This window comes from Aptenodytes patagonicus, chromosome 3 (genome assembly GCF_965638725.1).
Source record: "Aptenodytes patagonicus chromosome 3, bAptPat1.pri.cur, whole genome shotgun sequence".
Lineage (NCBI taxonomy): Eukaryota > Metazoa > Chordata > Aves > Sphenisciformes > Spheniscidae > Aptenodytes > Aptenodytes patagonicus.
Window position 1 is genome coordinate 131029041 of NC_134951.1, and position 21664 is coordinate 131050704.

General features: G+C 57.9%; 3 protein-coding genes across 3 annotated transcripts; 2 read left to right on the forward strand and 1 right to left on the reverse strand.

The window, feature by feature from the left end:
- Positions 1-3403: 3403 nt before the first annotated feature.
- On the forward strand, positions 3404-5569 carry CD93 (CD93 molecule). The gene has a single exon (XM_076335253.1). The coding sequence runs from the start codon at positions 3763-3765 to the stop codon at positions 5509-5511; it is 1749 nt and encodes a 582-aa protein (XP_076191368.1). The 5' UTR covers positions 3404-3762; the 3' UTR covers positions 5512-5569.
- Positions 5570-15049: 9480 nt separating this feature from the next.
- On the forward strand, positions 15050-16794 carry THBD (thrombomodulin). The gene has a single exon (XM_076335254.1). It carries the CDS (start codon positions 15050-15052, stop codon positions 16745-16747), a length of 1698 nt encoding a protein of 565 aa, XP_076191369.1. The 3' UTR covers positions 16748-16794.
- Positions 16795-18405: 1611 nt separating this feature from the next.
- SSTR4 (somatostatin receptor 4) lies at positions 18406-20950 on the reverse strand. The gene has a single exon (XM_076335255.1). The coding sequence runs from the start codon at positions 20908-20910 to the stop codon at positions 19669-19671; it is 1242 nt and encodes a 413-aa protein (XP_076191370.1). The 5' UTR covers positions 20911-20950; the 3' UTR covers positions 18406-19668.
- Positions 20951-21664: the final 714 nt, after the last annotated feature.

A 21664-nucleotide genomic window follows, 5' to 3' on the forward strand; every position in this document is an offset into this window, starting at 1 on the left:
CTACCGACATGCCACGGCCTCATAATTATGAGGCCCTTAACAAAAATCAGTCTTCTTCTTTACCTGACTGCAAGGCCTGCAAGCAAATGCACCTACTGTTGCCATAAATATAACAACGATGATAGCTGGAAACTAAATAAAGCAACGTCCTGTTCCTGGCACTATGGATTTTGTTTCCGCTACAGCCCTGCTAATTCCTGCTTCTCAGCAAGGGACTCCAACACCGGCCACTAAGCATCATCCTTCAAATACAGTTAGCTGGAAAACGTTCCAGTCAGCTCTGATAGCGTTAAGATTTTCTTGCTTTAAAAGGAGATGATACAAATCTTAATATCCAGTAAGGCCTTGCTGGAAATCATCAAAACTAAAGTGCACTCATGCAAACACGCAGTGGCCTCTCCAGTGCCTGCGCTTGGCATCAGCGGGAATCGACCCAGTTCCGCATCGCCCAAATTCCCCGAAATTTCACATGCAAAAAAAACCCGTTACCCCATCCCCAGAGCCTGCCCACTGCGCTGGGGCCGCCAGGCCCCACTCCTCGCCCGGGGGAGCGGGCGGTTTGCACACCGCCGACCTGACGCGATGTCCTTGAGGACGTCCCCGGAGGAAGCCCAGTTCCTCCTATTCTTCTCCGGCTGCTGCTGGCGCAGGTGTCCCCCCGGCCCCGGCCCCATTGTCCCTTGTCCCAGCCTTGGGGGTTTGCACAAACAGCCCGTTGCTGGTGTCAAGCGGACGGTACGTGTTTCCTTCTTTGGCCTTGGAGAAACATTTTTTAACCAGTTCCTTCGGCAAGCTGATTTTTAGATTTTTCTGATTTATTTTCATATATTTTTTTTAAGTGCGGTATGCCACTCGGCAGGATTTCTGGTCTCCAGAAGATAATTTGGTTTTGATTATCATCTGAAACAGGGTTTTATAGAGGTGTTCAGCCGTGGGGGTTGAGGAGCAAACCCCCTTTTAACTCAGGGACCAGGACTCCGATTGATTTTCAAATGGGAACATCAGCCCAACTGAGAAGGAAATTTAAAAATTTAAATTTTGGCATATTTAACAAAAAACATTCGAAGCACGATGTGGTTTTTTAGCTACCAAAAACTACTCTCTTGCCAAGACTGTGGGTAAAAATATTAGCATAAGCTTCGCAGATGAAGATCTCGGTAAAAAACGGGGAGGGGGGAGGTTTCCTGTCCATGAAATTGTAACCAGCCCGTAAACAGCTCCAGCAGGAACATTCAAGCATTTATTGGGGAAAAAGAAAAAATAAAGCCACGGGGAAAAGCTGTTACCTATATTCTTGCAAATCAAAGGAAAGGATCTGACAGCGCGGTCCTGAAAAAGGAGTTCTCTTCCCTGGGACAGGAGCCCTGACTTCCACCTGGTCAGACCTCATACACACCCCAATGAAGAATATCACCAGCAATTCATTAATTACTCTGCTGGAATGACCTCTTAGATACGCAACCTAGAAATTATTTTTGTCCATAACCCCAGCTTGGAAATGTCCGGAGGAGCTACAGTTAGAAATGGCCTTTTTTTTTGTCCGTGGAACCCGGCTGGACAAAAAAATATGCTCGTTTGGGTTGCTGAAATAAATTGTCAGTTGAGCACTCAGCCTGTCTGACCATTTCAGCTGGAAAGAGAAAACACGAGCAGTGTTTTTATAAAAGCAAAGACACGTACTGGTTCAGCGGAAAGGAAATGCTTTTGTGTTGAGCTCTCTTACTTTGTACAAGTCGAAAGAAAGTTCCCCCCATTTTTTCCAGTAGGAAATTCTGAATAAAGCCAATTCGAGATGGCATCGAAGTATTTTTTTCCTCCCAACGCAGCTTTTTGGTGTTGGCTGCTGACCCAAAACGCTCCGCGGTTTCGGAGCGTTGGCTGCGGATCCCTGCATCTTCTTCTCAGCTCGGACAGGAGCGACACCTCCGCGTCACCCAAACGATGCTTCTCCCTTTTTTTAGTGAGGACAGTGCCATCCAGTAGCTCGCCAAACCGTAGGGTGCGGGAGAGGTTGGTGAAGGGGCTCCAGCTCCTGCCCCTTCCTCCTCCTTTGCATCAAAGGTCTTCGCAACCTTCAGATGTGCCAAGACCCGAAACCCAGCACCGGTCCCTGCTGCTGACCAGAGGACATCCCAGCGACCAGGGGTCTTCCAGGAACGCTGTACGTCAGCGGGTCTGGGGAAGAACAACGGAAATCGGTAGTCTTCAGTACTGGGATTTTTGGAGACTTTTATATTTAGGGTCTAAAGGAGGGAAGTGAACGAGGGGGTTTCTTGTTTCGGTTCCTCAGTTGGGTTGCTGTCGCTCGCTGCCGCGCTACTGAGCTAACTCAGCACACAAAAAACAGATAAATCAACAAATAGGAAGATTACTGGAATGAACATTGAATTCATGGTTATGATGGACGCCTGCTAAGCATGGAAAGATAAGATAGACTCGCAGGTCAAGGGGTTATAAAGTCGGAGTTAGCTGCCGCGAGAGGGAAGCTCCAGGAGAAGATCCCAGGATGCAGAAGGGCGGGCGGACCGTCAGCGAGGGAACCGGGATTAGCTTTTTTTTAAACTCATCAGCTTTTTGCTCGTTTGCTATCCCAGCAAGTGGAAAACGCAAGGAGCACCGCATCTGGAGAGCCTCCCCTGCAGCCCTCCCTTCTTCGGGGCGGTCCATTAATCTTCACCCTCTGTAAGACTGTCACCATCCTGACCTCTCTGCAGATTCTGCGGGCAGGAATCCGCTTGAGAAGTTTGAATTTGAGAATTGAAATTTCAATCACACTGCTAAAATGCTTTTGGAGCCTAAAACACTTGCAGAGAAGTTGCCTCAAGCCCTTTTAGGGCCTTTTGCAACATTAACGTTTGTTTAAACATTACAGTGTGCTACATTAATGCCTTTGCCCTTTCTCTAACGGCCTTCCGCAGAGCCACCGACATCGGCCAAGCCCAGCCCATTCTCTGCACCACACTGGATCGGGGTCAAGTGATTAGTGAGTTATTAACGCGGAGCATCACAGCATCAACCCTCACCCGTGTGATGCCGGGGGCAGCCGCCGGCCAGCGCTTCCCTCGGCATGGAGGGTTTGCTCCGGACGGCATCGGGGACGGGCTGAGCTTGGCTCCGTCCTGGCAGCCTGGACCTTCCCACGACCTAACTCCTATTTCAGGGCTCCTCCGTCTATTTAAAGCGCACGAAGAAGGGGAAAAATGCACTGGAAACATAGCGTGCGCACGAGACACCGCGCCAAATATTCAGTTTCTTTTAGAGGCCGATAGCGCAGGATCCCACGGCTTTTTATTTTTGGGTTTGTTTTTCTTTTTTTTCCCCTTTTAGCGATACATGCCTGAAGGCTATCAGGCCCTATTAGGGATTAGAAAAACCATCTGCCGGGCGAGTGAGCAGATCAAGCCCTCGAACACCAAAAAAAAAAGAAAAAGCAGGAACCCGGCTGGTTTCTCCGGCAGAAAAGCGGCACCGGCCGGAGCACAGCGAGCCCCTTTCGCAGCCGAAAAGCTTTAGGATGGGAGCGGGGAGCCCGCCGCGCCGGGGGGAAGGGGAAGGCAAGCGAGGCCAGCGCTTGGGCCGCCAACAAGAAGCGGCCAGCCAGACCACGCTACAGGAAGCCGTAGCCTCCGGTGATAAATAGGAGACCCGGGAGCACAGGATGCGCGCAGGGCCAGCTCGGCGGGACGAGGGGATGTGAGCCGGCCACCGACGAGTCCCTCCGTCCCACCATCCGTCCGTCCGTCCGTCCGTCCAGCCGGCGGGATGGCCATCGCCCGGCTGCTGCCGCTGCCGCTGCCGCTGGTGCTGGTGGTGGTGGTGGTGGTGGCGGTGGCGGTGCGGGGGTCCGGCGGGGAGGACGCCGAGGTGGTCTGCGCCGGCACCGCCTGCTACAGCCTGCACCGGGCCGAGCTGGGCTGGAGCGGCGCCCAGGAGCGTTGCCGGCACAACGGCGGCAACCTGGCTCCGGCGGGCAGCCCCGCCGAGGCCGAGCGGCTGCGGGAGCTGCTGGCGGCGGCCGGCTGGCCGGGCCCGGCCTGGATCGGGCTGTCGCTGTCGCGGGGCCGCTGCGTCCAGCCGCAGGAGCCCCTGCGGGGCTTCGCCTGGGCGGCCGGCGGGGAGCCCGGTAACTACTCGGCCTGGCTGTCCGAGCCCGCCGTCACCTGCCTCAGCTCCCGCTGCGTCAGCCTGCGGCCGGCCGAGCCCTCCGGCACCGCCGGCTGGGCCGACGGCCCCTGCCGGGCCCCGCTGCCCGCCTTCCTCTGCAAGTTCAGCTTCCGGGGGATGTGCGGGCCCCTGCCGCTGGCCGGGCCCGGCCGGGTCAGCTACGCCACCCCCTTCGGGGTGCGCAGCCCCCGGCTGGCGGCCGCCCCCTTCGGCACGCTGGCGGAGGCCGACTGCGAGGGGGGCGAGGGCCCGGCCTTCGCCCTCTGCAAGGGGCCGCTGGAGGGGGGCGGCTTCGCCTGGCACCCCCCCGGCCCCCTCTGCCCCGCCGCCTGCGCCCACCGCAACGGGGGCTGCCAGCACCGCTGCCTGGAGGCGCCGGGGGAGCCGCCGCGCTGCGCCTGCCGTCCCGGCTACGCCCTGGCCCCCGACATGGCCTCCTGCCTGCCCGAGGACGCCTGCCGCCCCAACCCCTGCCAGGGGACCTGCCGGACCCGGCCCGGCGGCTTCGAGTGCGGCTGCGAGGCCGGCTACGCCCTGGCGCCCGACGGCCGCCGCTGCCTGGACGTGGACGAGTGCCTGGCCGGGCCCTGCCAGCACGAGTGCCGCAACACGGCCGGCAGCTTCGTCTGCCTCTGCCGGCCCGGCTACCGGCCGACCGGGCCGGGCGGCCGCCACTGCCGCGACGAGGACGAGTGCGCCCGGCCCGGCGTCTGCCCCCAGCTCTGCCTCAACGTCCCCGGCTCCTTCCACTGCGCCTGCCGGCCCGGCTACCAGCACCAGCCCGGCGGTGGCGACGCCTGCCTGGATGTGGACGAGTGCCTGCGGAACCCCTGCCCCGGGCCCTGCCGCAACCTGCCTGGCGGCTTCGAGTGCCTCTGCCCGCCCGGCTTCCTCCCGGAGGGGGATGGACGCGGCTGCCGCGCCGCACCCACCGCCGGAGAGGAGCCCGCGGGGGCCCCCGACAGCGCCCCGCCGTCCACGGGCATCCCGCGGACCACGGGCGCCCTGCGGACCGCGGGCGTCCTCCGGACCACGGCTGCCCCATGGACCACGGGCGCCCCCCAGACCCTGGGCATCCCCGTCGGGGGGGCGACGCCGCCGGCCCCCACGGCGGTAAGGTCGGCGCCCGGCCCCGAGCACAGCGCCGACGGCCCCAGGCTGCTCCTCTACTACATCCTGGGCAGCCTGGTGGCCATCCTGCTGGTGCTGGCCTTCGCCCTGGTCCTGCTGGCCTGCAGGAGGAGGGCGGCCAAGCGGGAGAAGCGGACGGCCAAAAGCGCGGCGGACAACTACTGTTGGGTGCCCGAGCAGCCGGAGAGCCGCGGGGCGGGCGGCGAGCGCAGGTAACGGCGCCCGGGGCGGCGAGGGGAGAGGCAGAGCCGTGGGTGCCAGAGACCGTTTCTGCAAATGGAAAAGAAAAATAAAAGGGGGTGGGTGGGGGGGAGGTGGGGGGGGTGGCGGTGGTGGCGATGCTGTCTGTTCAACACGGTTTTGCGTGTCCGAGAGCCTGTCCTGGGGTTCCCTTGCGAAGCGGGAGCTGATCTCCCCCCAAAAGGCGGGTCTCGGCGCTGGGTGGGAAGGCAGCCCAGATCAGGCCTGCGGTTTATAAACCAGCCGCCGCTCCTCCGAGGGAAGGGTTAACGGGGACAGCGCTGCGAGGTGGCGAGGGAGCGGGGTTGAATTTGCCTGCCAGGGCTGCTCCTCAACTCTGCAGAACCTCACCGTGCTTAAAAACAGCAAATTACAAGTATTGATTTGTCTTCCTGGAGGAAAACGGTTAATTTCATTTTTCATTTGGTCTCCCCTACCTGTATTTGAAATGCCGACATGCAAAAGCAGCAGCTTCCCTGCCCTGTCCCCCGCAGCACCCCCCCCCCCCGTCCTTTGCCATCCCAAAAGCAATGCTAGCCCCCCCCTCGCCTGCCTGGCAGCAGACGGCCTGCATTCAACCCTTGTTTTTGCCTTGTTCTCATTGAAATGGGTTTGAAATTCTTACGTGTTTCACCAGGGCAAGAACTGGTCTCTGCAGCCAGAAGCAGGGTTTTTGGTTTTTTTTTTTTAGTGTTTTGGGTTTTTTTCTTTTCAAGATGTCACATCAGAGGTGGCTGAATAAACCTTTTTAAAACTACAGCAGCAGAGAGCTTCTCCAGGGGAGCAGGCACCGTAAGGTTAGGGGAGCTGTCATCCCCGCAGCTCCCCAGACCCGCGCGGGAGCCTGTGCGATTGCACTGGGTTTGGAGCAGTGAGGCAGGCAGCGGTGCTTCCCCCAAAGCATCGAGCCCCGTAAGGGCGAGACCTTAATCCACCCCCTGAGCGCAGGAGGCGCGCAGGGCGGGGGAAGCTGTTCGACTCGGCCTTGTAGACGAGGGGCCAAGGCAGAGAATATATGGTAAAAAGGTATGAAAAGCTGCGTTTGGAAGAACCGCCTACCCGTTTCCAGCGTATTCAGTTTAAAACCACTTGGAAAATACAGAAAGCAGCGCTCTCCTTCAAATGCAGCCGGATGAGAGACCGGACTTTTCCTGTTGGATCATAGTTTTTGGGTAGGGCCCCTTCCCGACGGCTGGGGGTCCAGGCTGAGTGCATTTTCCATTCCTCCCCCTGTAAAGAATACACTGGATGTTGTATATTTGCTGATTATTATATATAAAATGTTTAACCCCGCTTCAAAGCAAATGCTTTCTCAGGGCAAAGTTGTTCCCCAGTCTTCCCCAGGTACCTAACTTCAGGGAGCTGTTAATACTCAGCCACTCCCGACGATGAAGCCTCTTCGACCTGTTTCAGCGTGAATCCTCCCCAAAAAACTGAGGGGCACAGGGGCCATTCCTGCTTCCCAGCAAGCAGTGCTAGCTTCGTTACATACCCGTGCTCTACAAGGCAAAAAGGTGCTAGAAAAGAATAGGCGTGTGATTTGAAGGGTACATCAGTTTCCTGAAGTTTCTGCTGGTTTTATTGTGTACTTGAGGCTTAATTGCTACAGAAATGGGAACTGAACACAAAGGAGTTTGCTGTAGGCAGCGACCTGCATCCTGTTCTTCCATGTGTGGAGGAAAACCCTTTCCTGCTGTTTTTTTCGTCTTCATTTCTCCATTGTAAAATTAAAAAAAAAACCCAAACCAAAACAACACAGGAAAATGTAGCTGATAGAAATGTTTTTAGTGTTCTGTCCGCGCTTCCTTTTCTCCACACAGTGGCTGGGAGAAGCGGTGAACGCAGCAGCGGCACTCTTGGAGGTCCCGCAGAAAATTCATACCCTGTCTCTGTTACGACAAGCCCGCAAAGCATTTTGAATGCATGAATAAATCAAGCAAACGAATAATCCTACCGAAATCAGTGGGACAACCTACATACGTAAAATTATGCCAGACGCAGGGTCCGTCCAGGGAAAAGGCAGTCACAGCAACGTGCCTCGCGTTGCAGGGGCTGCTTGGTTTGCTTTATAGAAAGCTGAGGCATTTTCCAGACGTTAAGAGTCTCGGGAGTGTTTCTGCCTTATTTTTCAGTTAAGGTGTCAATTAATTGTTGTATGTAACACTTGGTCCGCTATGGAAAAGGGAAAAGGAAGCGCGAGCGTGGTCTCAGAGCTGGTACAAATCTGAGAGGTGTTATTTATTCCAGAAATGCCTCAGTACAACCTATAATCCTGATTTCTGTTATGACCTTTGTGTATTGCGGTATGTGTACTGTGTTACCGACGGAGTATGGTAGTGGGTCCAGCCTAGGGAAGACACTTAATTTGTGCCTAGGTTTAGTCTGGGTTCTCTCTGGTGGAATATTTCCCGATGTAGCATCCTTCACCCCAGTGCAATTTACGCCTGGATAATCTCCTGTCTCCCTTTCTTCCTGCCACAAACCCAGCGGGAACATTTTGATCCGTGTCCTCGTTAAGGAGTTATCCAGGGCCCAGTGAATCCCGCGGGCCAAAGCAAATAGGAACGGGACCAGCCAGTTTGGTACCCCGTCTTACAGTCAGAGGAGACGGGATGTCCATCCCGGCCCGCGGGGGTTTTGCCGTGGTGCCCGGGGCAGCTACCTCTGCTCCCCGTTCCTTCCATTGAAATGAGGTGCCGTTGTAAGCAAGACGTGTCACCGCGGCAGGACGGGCTAGCCGACACGTCCGAAATGCTTTGTACGTATCAACTGGTTTGTAATGAAGCAAGTGGTGTATTTTTTACCGCCCGGAATCAAGACGCCCCTCATCCTTTGTGGAAGTGGCACGTCAGGACTGAATTTTACTTTGTCATCCGCAAGGCAGTGGGGCAGCACCGCAGTCTCGCAGTTGCCTTCGACTAAAAGAATAAGGTTATCCCACACGTTGAATAACGCTGTATGTTGCTTTTCTGATGAAACACCAATAAAATCTGAACAGAACGTGTCTTCAGTGGTTTTTAATAAATACATACGACATCAAAACCTATTGATCCGGTACAGGTAATCCTCGCATTTTCTACAGTGGTGGGTGGTGCTAACAGATCCTCTATCGGTGCTCGTCCCGCACGCAGCGAAGTCGGCGGGGTCTCGGCCTTTCGTAGGCACTGCTGTCCTGAGCGAGGGCCATTCACTTCGTGTCCACCAAGGCCATGGGAGGGGGGGCACTGGGGTGATCTCAGCTGGATCCCAAGCCCGTGAGCAAAGCCCTAAGCCCACAGGCAAGGTCCTAAGCCCACAAGCAAGGTCCTAAGCCCACAAGCAATCCCGCTGATTTCAGCGTAGCTCTGTGTGAGGGCAGAGATCTGCTTTCCCGGCTCTGGCCGGCAACCGGGCACAGAAGTCGCTCGATGAATCCAAACTGCAGGGTTGCCGGTGGCTAGAGCTGCCTCCACGACACGCACCGCCAAAGAAAGGCCATCCTTTAAAGGGAGAAGGTCACAAAGACGGGGGGAAAAACCTCAACGACACAAAAAACCCGCTCGTAAAACCTCAACGACGCAAAAACCCCCCTCGTATCGCCCATTTCTGCAAGGGCACTCATGTGGTGTTTTATCAGTCATTGACATTTGCCTTAAGTGGTGTTTAAAAACAAGAAAACCCTAAAAAAAAACCCAAACAAAAAGACACTGCGTCTCATGATGGATGTGTGGTGCCTCCACGCATCGAACTACAAGGAGCATTCCCAGAGTTGCTCCGCCTGCCCTGGTTAGCACCCGTGGGGATAAGGCGCCGGCCATGCAAAATTTGCCGGCAGAGTCCGTGCGGGGAGCAGGGGGGGGGGGGTCCCCTGCCGAGCGCAAGGAGCTGCCGAGGGTGGGAGGATGGTTCTATTTTAGCAGGAACATTGCTCCCAGCCGGAGCGTGGCGAGAGACTGCCAGCCTGTCGTCACCTCTAATCCTATTTATTTTGCCCTCCTGAGGTTGGGGCACGTTGGATGGAGTTCCCCCTGCAAGGCCCTCACGGCTAACCCGATAAACCAAAGCGAAGGAGGGCAACGTGGTAATTCGGCCACCCCCAGGATATAATTTTTCCCCGTTTCTGGGAAAGGTGCTGCAAGGAAATGACCTCCACCAGAGGAATTTAGAGAAAAGGTACTGACTAATGTTAAAATACAATCTACAAAATACCACGCTCCTTCCTTCAAATCCCACAAAGAGCCAGCCGCTGCAAAAACAAATGCTTTGAATGTCTGCTCATTTCCTCTTTTTATCATTTTTATCTTTTAAATATTTCTTGGCATTTGGCTCTCCCGAGCCCTGTCAAGGCTGCTAAGCGCAGCTCGCGTCTCGCCGAGCGGATTTGAGCAGCGCCGGTGACAACGTGACAGAGGGAAAGAGCCGGCCTGCGGCGGAGGGAAGGTCCTTCGGCTTCCCTAAAGGAAAACCCAGCACGTGCCTGAAGGTGTCTCGGGCTGCTGGGCCAAGCGCGTGTGTTGGAGATGTTGGAAGGCTCAACAGAAAGCTCACGGAGAAGGACAAGAGTCTTTAATGCCCCTAAATAAGCAAAACTTGGGATGTCTTCCCTGCTGGGGTGCTGACAAGGTTCGTCTAGCCTCTCCCTCCCCTGTAAACTGAGCTGCGCGTGAGCCATCGCTTACAGAAGAGACCAATTAATTCAGCCGCGCTGGCTTGGGGCGGGGGCGCAGGGATGGGGCGGTGGTAAAGGCAGGTTGCCAGGTGAAGGGGATGGTAGGAGGAGAAGTCGCACACTTCCCATGCCGGATAACGCGAACACCCAGCCTCGGGAGGCTTTAATCCCTGTGGGAAACGGCACCGGCTGCTTTCCCTGGTTGTAGTCCAAGAATTGACATAAAACCATGAGACAGAGGGAAAAAAGTACCAGGCACGCTTGCAGGACCTAGCTCAGCCCTACCGCTACTCTCAGATTGTATTTTCTGCACCCGGACTGAAAATAGGGGCTGTAGCAGACCGTGGCGATGCGAGGGCGTGGAGAAAACTTATTTCCCCGGTTTTAGCAAGAAAGAAGACTCAGTCACCACCTGGCGTGACCTCCCCAGCCCTGCCCTCTCCAAAGCCATGGCAAGCAAAACTCCCTTCAGGCAAAACCGCCCTAAGGAGTGCTCTTAATTAACGTGCAGCCAATTAAGCATCCTCAGCGTGGCTGTGCAGCGACACCCCTTTGCAGGTCCCTACCTTGCCTGGGTGCCTGGCCGGGCATTACGTCTTATTTTTGGATGTATTTATTTGTCCGGCACTTCCTGGCCTTGAGATATTTTTCTCCTTGCGTCTGATCCAGCGCAGGGAAATTCGCCTTTTCTGCAAGGGATTCCTGCCCAGGACCTGCGGGAACACGGCTCGTACGCAGCCGGTGGACACCGCGAAACCCCGAGCGGACGGCCCAAATCGGGGAGGGGGGACCCCTGTGCAGTTTTAACGATCCCAAGCGGGATCGCATGCAGACCGTGCATAGGTGGGAAGGCACGTATACGCTACTTAATGGTCTGCTTTTAGTTTTTTTTAGAATCCTGACATAACAATTTAATAGTATATTGTTATATTAATTATACCATATTATATATATTATATTATATTATATTATATTATATTATATTATATTGTATTGTATTGTATTGTATTACATTATATTACATTATATTACATTATATTACATTATATTACATTATATTACATTATATTAACTTGTGTATAATTGTCAGCATTCTGACATGAGGAACCTCGTTTCCAAAACCCAACAAACAAGCGAAGAAAATCCGTGACACATACCCCCATAACCGCAGGTCAAAAGAACCATTCAAAATACCCGCTATCAGCATTCCTGACGCTGCGGATGAGTCAGACTCAAGTAAAGCGAAAGGTCTCCCTCCTGTTATCGCAGCGGACAGCCGGTGATGTCTTGCAATAACTTTGCCTTGCGGAGGAGCGTGATTAATCAGCTTTTATAAAGGAAAAGCAGTATGTCAGCAGGAAGGGCATTTCTGCATCTCTGAGTCAGCCCGCCAGGGCCACAGCAGCCAACGCCTGTCATGCTTTGAGGCAACAGAGGGAAAAGATCATCGGAATAAAAAAAGAGTTATTAAAACGTGATTAATCTCGTTTCTCCTACCCTGATTATCTTTCCCTTCTGCTGGCAAGATCAACCCTGCAAGCTGTTGTCGGCGGGGCAAGGGCATCAGCGCGACGATCTGAGAAACCATTGTTTGGGGTGGACTGTGTTTTTTCCTGGGGATTTTCAAAATATTTCTCATCATGCAGCCTTGAAAAGGAAATTTTTATCTGTTTTTATAATGTCTTAAAAAAAGAGAGAATTCAAATCTGTTGGTGGTTTTTTTATTTTCCGCTGATTACATTCTGTCTTCTTTCTTCTTCCGCGGTTTGCCCTGACCTTCCCCCCCCCCTTATTTTGCTGTTTTGCTTCTGAAAACAGAAAAAGACCACCAGAAGTGGAAAAAAAAAGAAATGAAAACTGGGGAAACAACAGGTTTTACTAAAGCAAAGAAAGATCGGCGTTACCAAGCCCTCCGGGAGACTTCTGGGAATGACCCTATTTACACGTTTTGTGGCGATGAAGAGCAACCGAGCCCTTCTTGGGTGAACTATTTTATCCAGGGAGTGACCGGCACCGGCCAGGCGGCCGTTGCAAGCTCACCCGTACGTGTACTAATTTGTCCCTCCTTTCCAGAGGTCAGAGGAACGGCGGATCAGACCCGCGGGACGTGTGTCACCTAGGAGGAGACGATGGCTTTGGGTTGAGATTAGGGAACCCTGGCCCGAGCCCAGCCCGAGCCCTGGGCTTCATTAGTGGAGAAAACGAACCCGCCCTGCGCCGTACCCCCGCCTGCCTTTCTGCTTTCGGGGGACGTCCCTGCTGATGAAATTAAAACCCACTGACATTTATTTCCCGTGCAGGTGAGAGAGCTGAAATTTTCAAGGGGGTGAAATGATAGATTTGAATGCTCTGTAGGCCGAGGTCTGAGCTCTCCGTCGCTCCTCCTGCAGTCTGAGCCGAAAATGGCATTTCCTTGATATTCCCCTTCCCAGAGAGGCGGTGGATGAAGGTGTGAAAGAGGCCGAAGACAGGCAGGGGGAAAGGCGTCTGATAAAGAGCATGAGCTCCTCTGCTCCCGTTTCCATCAGGCTAGCTTTGCAGCTACCAAGCGGCACAGCTTGTTTGGTTTATTATTATTATTTTATTATTATTATTATTATTATTATTAAGGTTTATTATTACTCTTTTCCCCATCTCCCCTTTCCTCCGCAGCCAGAATCAATGCCCACAGCCTGGTGTGAGCTACACGAACCGCACAGGGCTGGAAGAGGACAAGACAAACCGTGAGAGTTTAATAAAGTAACCTCCTCGCAATGAGCGAAGTAAAGAAATATGGATTTGCTGCTCCGCAGGGGATCCCGAGGGCTAATTGCAGTGACTGAGTCTTCCGGTAAAAACACTGCTCTCAAAATTAAAAAAAAAGGGTCAAACTCCCTTTCTTTTGAGTGGCAAAGCTTTGGATGTTTGCTTTTCATTTTTATTTTGCTCTTGGCCATGTTCTGACAGCAGAGGTGGATCCTGCAAAGACAAAAACACGGAAAGGGTACAGCTGTTCAGAAAACAGCAGCAGAGGCGCCCGTGAGGAAGGGGAGCCGGCCCCCTGGGGGGCGAGACACCCCCCCCCCCCCGGCTGGGCAGGAGCACAGGGGATGGGGCCCCTCTCCCGGGGCTCAGCCCCAGCTCTCCCTGCGCCGCTCTGGCAGCGTAGGAGCCAGGACGCTGTCCCGAAGCAGGGCGCAGCACGCTGCCGGCCTCTCCACGCCGATTTTCTCTAATTTCAAGAGCAAGGCCGTGCCAGCCCTGTTTATAACTGGGGGGTGATTTGCAAAGCCCAGGGGAAAGCCCACTTTTTCCTGGCGTCCCATCTTAGCTCGAATCCTCTGGAACTGCTTTGCTGGGCTGCGAGGTGTAAGGCACACGGAGATGGTCGCCCATCGCTGTCAACACCGCGTCCTTCAAGCACAGGGAAGGGCTCTCCCAAGCCCCTCGCTGCTATAGCAAAAATCAGCAAATCCCCGGGGACATCTCAGAATTTCCTTCCCCTTTGAAAAACCCATTTTTTTTTTTTTTTCTTTAAAGTCGGACTTTGTCCTGGAAGGGCTGGCAGCCTGACCCCCGCCTTCACTCTGGCGCATCTTCGATGCACAGATGCATCGCTGGGAGCTGCCACCTCTGCGGTCCAGAGTGGCAGAGGCGCCTGAGCAATGGGGCACTTCTTCCCAGCAGCGCGGGTGCCCACTGCAGCCTCCCAGCCACATGCCACCTACCGCCAGCGGTAGACATCACCCTCTGCTGTGCCACCGTCCCTCGGGGACCCTGCCTCGCCCCCGGAGAAGAGCGAGTGATGGGAAGAGGCCAAGGGGCGGGCAGGCGCGGCCACCAGCCCTATGGCCCCCGATCCTGGCTGCCTTGAAGGTGCAAAGGTATCTGGCGGTCCTGCGTGGTCTGCGGCTGAGCGGCAGCCTCCCTCGGAAACGGCTGGTGTGAAATCGAGACGCTGAAGCTCCAGGAGAGGCAGCGGATGAGCAGTGGTGTTTAGGCTGGAAGGGGCCACCAGGCCACCCGTCAGGCCCTGGCGGGGCGTCCCGAGCGGGGACGGCTTGCGGGGCTGCCGTCGGTGCTGCTGCCATCACTGTCTCACGTCAGCTTCTGGGGCTACGTAGGCTTTGGGGTGGTGCTGGCTGCAGTAAAGCCGATGCTGCAGCAAGACGGGCAGCCTTACAACCGGGGTGAGGAACCCAGCGGGGTTCGCACGTCCGACTGCCCTCCTGAGGTGCCCCTTCAGCAACTCACCGTGCCTCCAGTGCTTGCTCTCCCTTTGCACAAGGAGAAAACATATTTTTCCCGGCTCTGCTCAGCCCCTAAACCCGCTTCCCCAGGCTGCCGCAGGTGCCCAGCACCTCGGCGCCGGGCGAGCCGTCCCTGGAGCATCCCGCGGGGTACCCGGGGCAGCTCTCGGCTCCCCCCGCTCTCCTCGCGTGTTTTCCAGCCCGGCAGCGGCGGGGAGCATCCCCGGCCCGGGCCGTCCCTGCCCCGCCGCCCGGGCGGGACCAGCCGGCAGCTCGGCGGGGAGGAGCCGGGCAGAAGGAGTTGGGGGGGGGGGGGGGGGGGGGAACGGCTGAGCGGCGGGGGCGGGCGGGGAGGAGGGGGGGGGGGGGAACACGACCGGCTGGGCGGCGGCTGGACGGCTGCCCCCGGAGGGCCGCCCCCGCCCCGCGGCCGGGATTCACCCGCCGCCGGGGCCGCCCCCGCCGCAATCACTCCGCACGGCGGCGGCGGCGGCGGCGGCGGCGGCGGCCCGTCCCCGGAGGCGCTTCCTTCCTGCGGCGGGCGGCGGGGAGGGCCGGAGCGCCTATAAATCGGGCGGGCGGGCGACGGCGGCATGCCAGAGATTTGCCGCGCCGGCCGGCCCCTCCGCCGCCCGCCATGCGGCGGCTCCCGCTGCCGCTGCTGCTGGCCGGGCTGGGGCTGGGGCTGGGGCTCGGGGGGGAGCCGGGGCCGGGGCCGGGGCCGGGACCGGGACCGGGGCCGGTCGCCCCCTCGGGCGCGCAGTGCCTGGAGCACGACTGCTTCGGCATCTTCTGGGCGGCGCGGCCCTTCGCGGAGGCCAGCGCGGCGTGCGAGCGGGGCGGCGGGCACCTGATGACCGTCCGCTCCACCGTGGCGGAGGACGCCATCGCCCTGCTGCTGCAGAACCGCAGCGGGCGGCTGTGGCTGGGGCTGCGCCTCCCCCTGCCCCTCGCCTGCACCGAACCGGCCCAGCGCCTCCGCGGCTTCCAGTGGGTGACGGGCGATCGCCGCACCGACTACTCCAACTGGGCGCCGTCGGGGCGGCGGTGCGGGGAGCTCTGCGTGACCGTGTCGCGGGAGCTGCGCTGGGAGGAACGGCGCTGCGAGGCGCCGGCCGACGGCTTCCTCTGCGAGTACAACTACGCGGGCAGCTGCCCGCGCCTGCCTCCCGCCGAGGGGCTGCCCGTCGCCTACGCCACCCCCTTCGGCGCCCGCGGCGGGGATTTCCTGGCGCTGCCGCCCGGCAGCTCCGCCGTCGTCCCGGCGCTGGGGCTGGAGCTGCGCTGCGACGAGGAAGGGGAAAGCGAGGGGCTGCGCTGGGGCCGCGCCGCCCCGGGAGCCTGGCCCTGCCGCCTGGCCAACGGGGGCTGCGAGGGGGCCTGCGGCGAGGAGGGCGGCCGGCCGCGCTGCTCCTGCCCCGACGGCAAGGTGCTGGCCCCCGACGGCCGCGGCTGCAGCTCGCCCTGCGCCGGCGCGCCCTGCCAGCATCACTGCGTCGTCGCCGACACCACCTTCCTCTGCATGTGCGAGTCGGGCTACCGGCTGGCCGCCGACGGCAGCAGCTGCGAGGACGACGACGACTGCGCCGTGTTGCCGAAGCTGTGCGAGCAGGTCTGCGTCAACACCGAGGGCGGCTTCGAGTGCCGCTGCCACCGCGGCTACAAGATGCTGGAGGGGCGCTGCCGGCCCGTCTCCCACTGCTACGAGGCGCCCTGCGAGCAGCGATGCGAGGACGTGCCCGGCGGGTACCACTGCGGCTGCTTCCCCGGCTACGCCGTCGACCCGCAGGTGCCCACCCGCTGCCTGCTGCACTGCAACCGCAGCCAGTGCCCGGCCCAGTGCGACCTGCGCAACCAGTCCTGCGAGTGCCCCGAGGGCTTCTTGCTGGACGACGATACCGACAGCGGGCAGGTCTGCGTGGACATCGACGAGTGCGACATGAACTTCTGCCAACACAACTGCACCAACCGCCCTGGCAGCTACGAGTGCCACTGCCACGCTGGCTACCAGCTCCTCGACCAGAACCACTGCGTCAAAATCCCGGAGGGCGACAGGGAGGGAGAGTACTCGGGGGATTTCGGGCCCGGACCCCAGACGCCCATCCCCAGCCGGACCCCACCGAAGGCGGAGCACTTCCACCCCGGTGTGCTGGTGGGCATCGCCGTGGGCGCCCTCTCCGCGGCCCTGGCCCTGCTGGCCCTGGGGTACCACCTGGCGAAGAAGCGCTGCAGGCCCCCCGCCACCATGGATTACAAGTGCAGCGGCCCCCACGAAAAGGAGATGGGACTTCAGCCGGTCGCCTCGGGGTGTGCCGCCTCCGGCCAGAAACTGTAGGGAGACCGGGATGGACGGAGAGAGGGAGGTGGATGGAACCGGGTAACATTTACTTCCCCCCCCCCCCCCCCCCCCCGCAATTTTTTAATGATAAAGAGAATTTGTGAAAAGCTGTGATCACCCCCACTTCCAAAAATGCTCACTGCTTTCCAGCTGGCTCTTGCAACACTCGCGCCAGAGAGCGGGGAAGGTGGAAGGCACGGAGCGCTGCTCCGTTTCTGCTCCCTTCGCCGGCAGCGGCGGGCGTTCGGCTTTCCTTTTCCCACGCCAGCGCTTGGGGCGGGGGGGCTTCAAGGAAAACCCGTCCGTATGTTACAGGAGGGACGTCTCCGTCTGGAACTGACTGTTTAAACCCGCATCGATGTGGGGCGAGAGCACGCGTGCCACGGCCGGCCGAGTCGTCGCAGACCATGGAAGGTCGCCTGGCCCCGATTCCCCCTCCCCGCAGGCGGGAAGCGTGCCGCTGGGCTGGAGATGACGATTTTCCCGGGGTGGCGAGGAGCTGGGATGCTTCTGCCTTTGTCTGGGTTCGGTTTAGTTTTTTTAAACTGATGGGTGATGGAAGAGGGAGCAAAGAGCTTGTGGTCAGCACTTTGCCTCGCTCCTCTGCCCCCCTCTGCCTCATCGGCAGAAATCTCAGTTTTTGTTCCCCCCCCCCGGCTATCTTTCGCCTCTCACCTCTGGCAGCTGAGCACTTCTCAACTTAAATCACCAGCGGCGGTGGAGACCCTGCTGAGAGTCACCGTGTGAGGGCTAAAATGCCTGATTTCTATTCCCTCTTACCATTTCAGGGCTTTTTTGGGGGGCGCAGAGGTTAAATGGGATACCGAGAACACCGGGGTAATTTTTTCCGTGGTAGGAAAGGTTGTTTGCGGCGCCGGGGAGCCTCATGTTCCCCACGCAATTTCTTCCGTGATTTTCTGCCGTTGTTGGGCTAAACCGTTTGGGTTTTGTTGGTTTTTTGTTTTTTTTTTTTTTACAAACCCGCTTAAGCGACTCCTCCTGTCCGCAGGGCTTTTTCCTGTTTTCCCTTTAGTCTTGTCCAGATCATGGCCGAGGGCTGAGTCTAATCCATGTTGAAGCTCGTGGCAAAACTTTCCCGGGGGACAGGATCCGGCCCGCTGCTTGCTTCCCAGCCACCGACTGGGGGGGGAAATCTGAGAAACTTATTTTACGCGTTTTTCCAGCTCCATCGTTCGGCGGGGAGACAAGGGGCAGCTCTGCAAAGCCAGCACGCTGCCGGGCAGAGCTGGCGGGGCTGGGGGGGGGCCCTGCTCCGGCAGCCGTGGTGGGGTGAAGCCGGCGGCTGTTGGTGCGGGCACGGGGCGAGCGGCGGAGCGGGTGCTGACAGCTTTATGCCCGTGAAGTATCAGCCTGCAGCAGCGGTTATCTTTCCCGCAGGAAGTTTTGCAAGCCTGGGGTCAGAACTTGGGAGGGCTGGACGCTTCAGAGGGGCTGCAGAGCTCCGGGGGGTTGTGTCCCCCCGCATCCCCCCTTACGTGCTAAGTGAGCTTGCTACCACGCAGCGTTCCCCCCCCCCCCTCCCCGATATGATATAGAGCTACGTTGCAGCCTCCAAGGAAAATAAAGATACGCGTTGTATGAACTGTAGCTTTCCTAATGTAAATGGTTCAACCCACTGTTTTATACACCTGGCACATTTGTAAATACTTATTTATTTATTGGAAATATACCCTACGCAATGCACAATCACATGGTGATTTTGTGTGTAGACCAATAAAGCTTTTACAGTCTGGTTTATAGAAAGCTGCTAATGAAATATTCTTTCTCCCCTTCCCTAAAAAATGACTGTTTTTTTCCTCACTGAGCACCGGCCCGTCTCGCAGCCAGAGCTCCAGAAGTCACAAACCCCGCTGGAGCAAAAAAAAAAAAAGAAAAAAAAAAGAAAAAAAAAAAGGAGCTGTGGGCTCTTAGCGGAGCATCAGGCTGAAAACATTACCTGCTGGTTATTTCACCAGTGTGATTAAAATAGAAGGAATGAGCCATAAATAATGGAGAACAAGAATAACATTGAAAGGACAAAGTTAAAACCAAATAAGCTGGAAATGGCTAATTTAATACTACCTCAGTGCAGCCAAGCCGGTATAGCCCCAGTGCTGTTCTTCAGCTCAAGTTTCTATGGGTATGTGTTTCAAGTACCTCTAGAGGTGATGTTTACCTGGGGCAAAGAGAGCGGGATTCGGTTCTCCTGGGTTTTCTTGTGGAAAATACAATTTCGGTCCCGTGTGTGCTAAAATCTCTTTGCCTGGGAATTTGGGTGGGGTGGGGGAGGTTTATTGTTGGGACCTAAGTTTTTCCCTGTCCCCAGTAGCTGAAGGGAGGTTCGGGACTCCCTGGCACCTGCCGAGGCTCAGTTTGCGTCGTCTCAAGCTCTGATCTCAGTTGTTCAGAAACTCCCTTTTTTTACAGAAGAGGAACCCAAAGGGGTCAGGCTGATCCTGTGCTCTCAATGCCCCGCAGAGCTGATGTAGAAGTCCCATCCTTGTGAGGTCCTACCCCCTCACTCTGCTGTAGACGTCGCGGGGCTGATGGGCTTTAGGACTTTCCTCTGTCTTTCAGAGGATGTTTTGGGAAGGAACGGGAAGTTTGTGTTTTATTATTCTGGAGGGGCACCCGCCCCGTGGCTACAGTCACTGTTCCCTAATGCGTTCTGAAATCCTCATCATCACTGATCCCAGCGGAGGCTCCTCGGTGCCAAAGGTAACGGCAATAATTACTCAGTCGACGTAATTAACTGTATCACGGGCCAGTCTTATGGCTTTTTATCTTGTCGAACTGCACAGCAGGAGTGAGGACCGGCGGTGCGGGGCACGGCAGTTTGCCCCCTCTCCAGCCGGGGACCCCTTTGCCCTTGCCTGGTGGAGACGCCCGTCCAGGGGCCGGCGAGGCGTGGGGGCACCCTAGAAGGCGGTGGTCTTTGTGAGGAGGGGTCCGGGCTTGCAGCAGGGCTCGGGGTGCACGGGCTCCTGCTGGCAGGGCAGGGGTGGGCACATGCAGCCCTTGCCCTTGTCGTCCCCCCGGGGAGTGGCGCAGTAGTCGAGGGGCTCTTCCTCCTCCTCCTCCTCCTCGGCGGCCCCCTCCCTGGCATGGCAGCAGCAGAGGCTGGCGTCGAGGCAGCGGCGCAGCACGCCGTGGAAGGAGTGCCGGAAATTTTCGGAGAGGAAGCCGTAGAGGATGGGGTTGGCGCAACTGTTGGAGTAGCTGAGGATGAGGGAGGCGTTGTTGATGGTGGCATCCAGGCGGCCGGGCAGCAGGAGGTTGACCAGCTGCACCACGTAGAAGGGCATCCAGCAGACCACGAACATGGCGACCACCATCAGCACCAGGCGCGTCAGCTTGCCCTCGGAGCGCCGGCGCTGCTGCCAGCCCACCCGCTGCGCCACCGCCCGCATCTTGCCCACGATCAGCAGGTAGCACAGCCCCATGGCCAGCACCGGCAGCAGGAAGCCCAGCAAGGTGGTGTAGACCACAAAAGCGGCCGACCAGGCCGGGCTCGGCCACAGGAGGTTGCAGGCCACCGCTTGGCCATCGCGGGTGGTTGCCGTACCGGCGAAGACGGGGATGGGCGAGGCCACCAGCAAGGAGAGGAGCCACACGCCCCCGTTGACCATCTTGGCCACCCGAGGACGGCGGTAGGTGGCTGCCCGCAGCGGGTGCACCACCGCGATGTAGCGGTCCAGGCTGAGGACGGTCAAGCAGAAGACGCTGGTGAACATGTTGAGCCCGTCGACGCCCAGCACGGTGCGGCACAGGGCCCGGCCGAAGGGCCAGTGGTGCAGGGCGGCCGACGTGGCCACGAAGGGGATGCTGAGCATGAAGAGTTCGTCAGCGATGGCCAGGTTGAGCAGGTAGATGTTGGTGGCCGTCTTCATCTTGGCGTAGCGCAGGATGACGAAGATCACCAGGGAGTTGCCCAGCAGTCCCAGCAGGCACACCAGGGCGTAGATGCACTGGATCACCACCATGCCCGCGATCTCGCCCGCCTTGCCCCCCCACTCCGCTTGCCCCTGATGCCGGCCGGCCTCCCCCGCGGCCGCGCTGGTGTTGGGGGGCACCTCGGAGGCGGCCCAGCTGGATACGGTCCAGAGGGGCACGCCGGCCACCTGGGCCCCCGCCGGGAGCTGCTCAGCATCGGCGCTCATGCTGGGAGGTGGTCCATGGACGGGACACCGCTGGGGATGGGTGCCAGCCTGCAGGCAGGGCACGGGCAGAGAGAGAAGGGGATGAGAGCTGTGGTGCGCGGCGGATGCAGAGCGTGCTCCCCTGCCTTCCCCCTCGGGTCACGGCCACGTGCTTTGGGCAGCTCCGGCCGTGGCCCCCCCCTGCTCCCTCCATCCTCCCCCCTCCCTGCCCGGGGAACCTTCACGTCACTCCTCAGGGCAGCAGCATCCCTCTCCAGGCCGGGGCATCCCATTTGGGGTCTTAGGGGTTGTGGGCGTGGGGTGTTCATTAACCGTGCGTGGGGGGACCTCGGCTGCCAGCGGCAAACCGGTGGCATGACCTGGGAATCAATGCCGTCATCCGCCTTAACGAACCTCTACAAATCTCAATGGTTTCGTTAACCCCTGCGGGGAAAGCAAACAGAAGGAGAAACCGAGGTGGAGATATTTTACCTCTCAATCCTCCAGGGATTGAAAGAGCCTCCCGCCTCCCTCCCGGGGGGCAGCAGCAGGCGCTGGGAGCTGCTCCGGTGGGATCTGCGGGCTGTTGGCAACGCAAAGTCCTGCTTGACCTGAATCAGATGACCAGAAGGATCCGGACCTTTTAAAGTGAAAGACAGACCACGCTTGCCGGATGGGAATACAGGCTGTTCTAGCTCACCCCCATCACCTACGCCATGAAAATCAGCTTCCCCATTAAAAATAAATAATAATAATTAAAAAAAAAATCCAACTT

Excerpts from the sequence above, each read along its gene's own strand:
- CD93 (XM_076335253.1), top strand. The coding sequence starts at position 3,763 with ATGGCCATCGCCCGGCTGCTGCCGCTGCCGCTGCCGCTGGTGCTGGTG.
- THBD (XM_076335254.1), top strand. The coding sequence starts at position 15,050 with ATGCGGCGGCTCCCGCTGCCGCTGCTGCTGGCCGGGCTGGGGCTGGGG.
- SSTR4 (XM_076335255.1), bottom strand. The coding sequence starts at position 20,910 with ATGAGCGCCGATGCTGAGCAGCTCCCGGCGGGGGCCCAGGTGGCCGGC.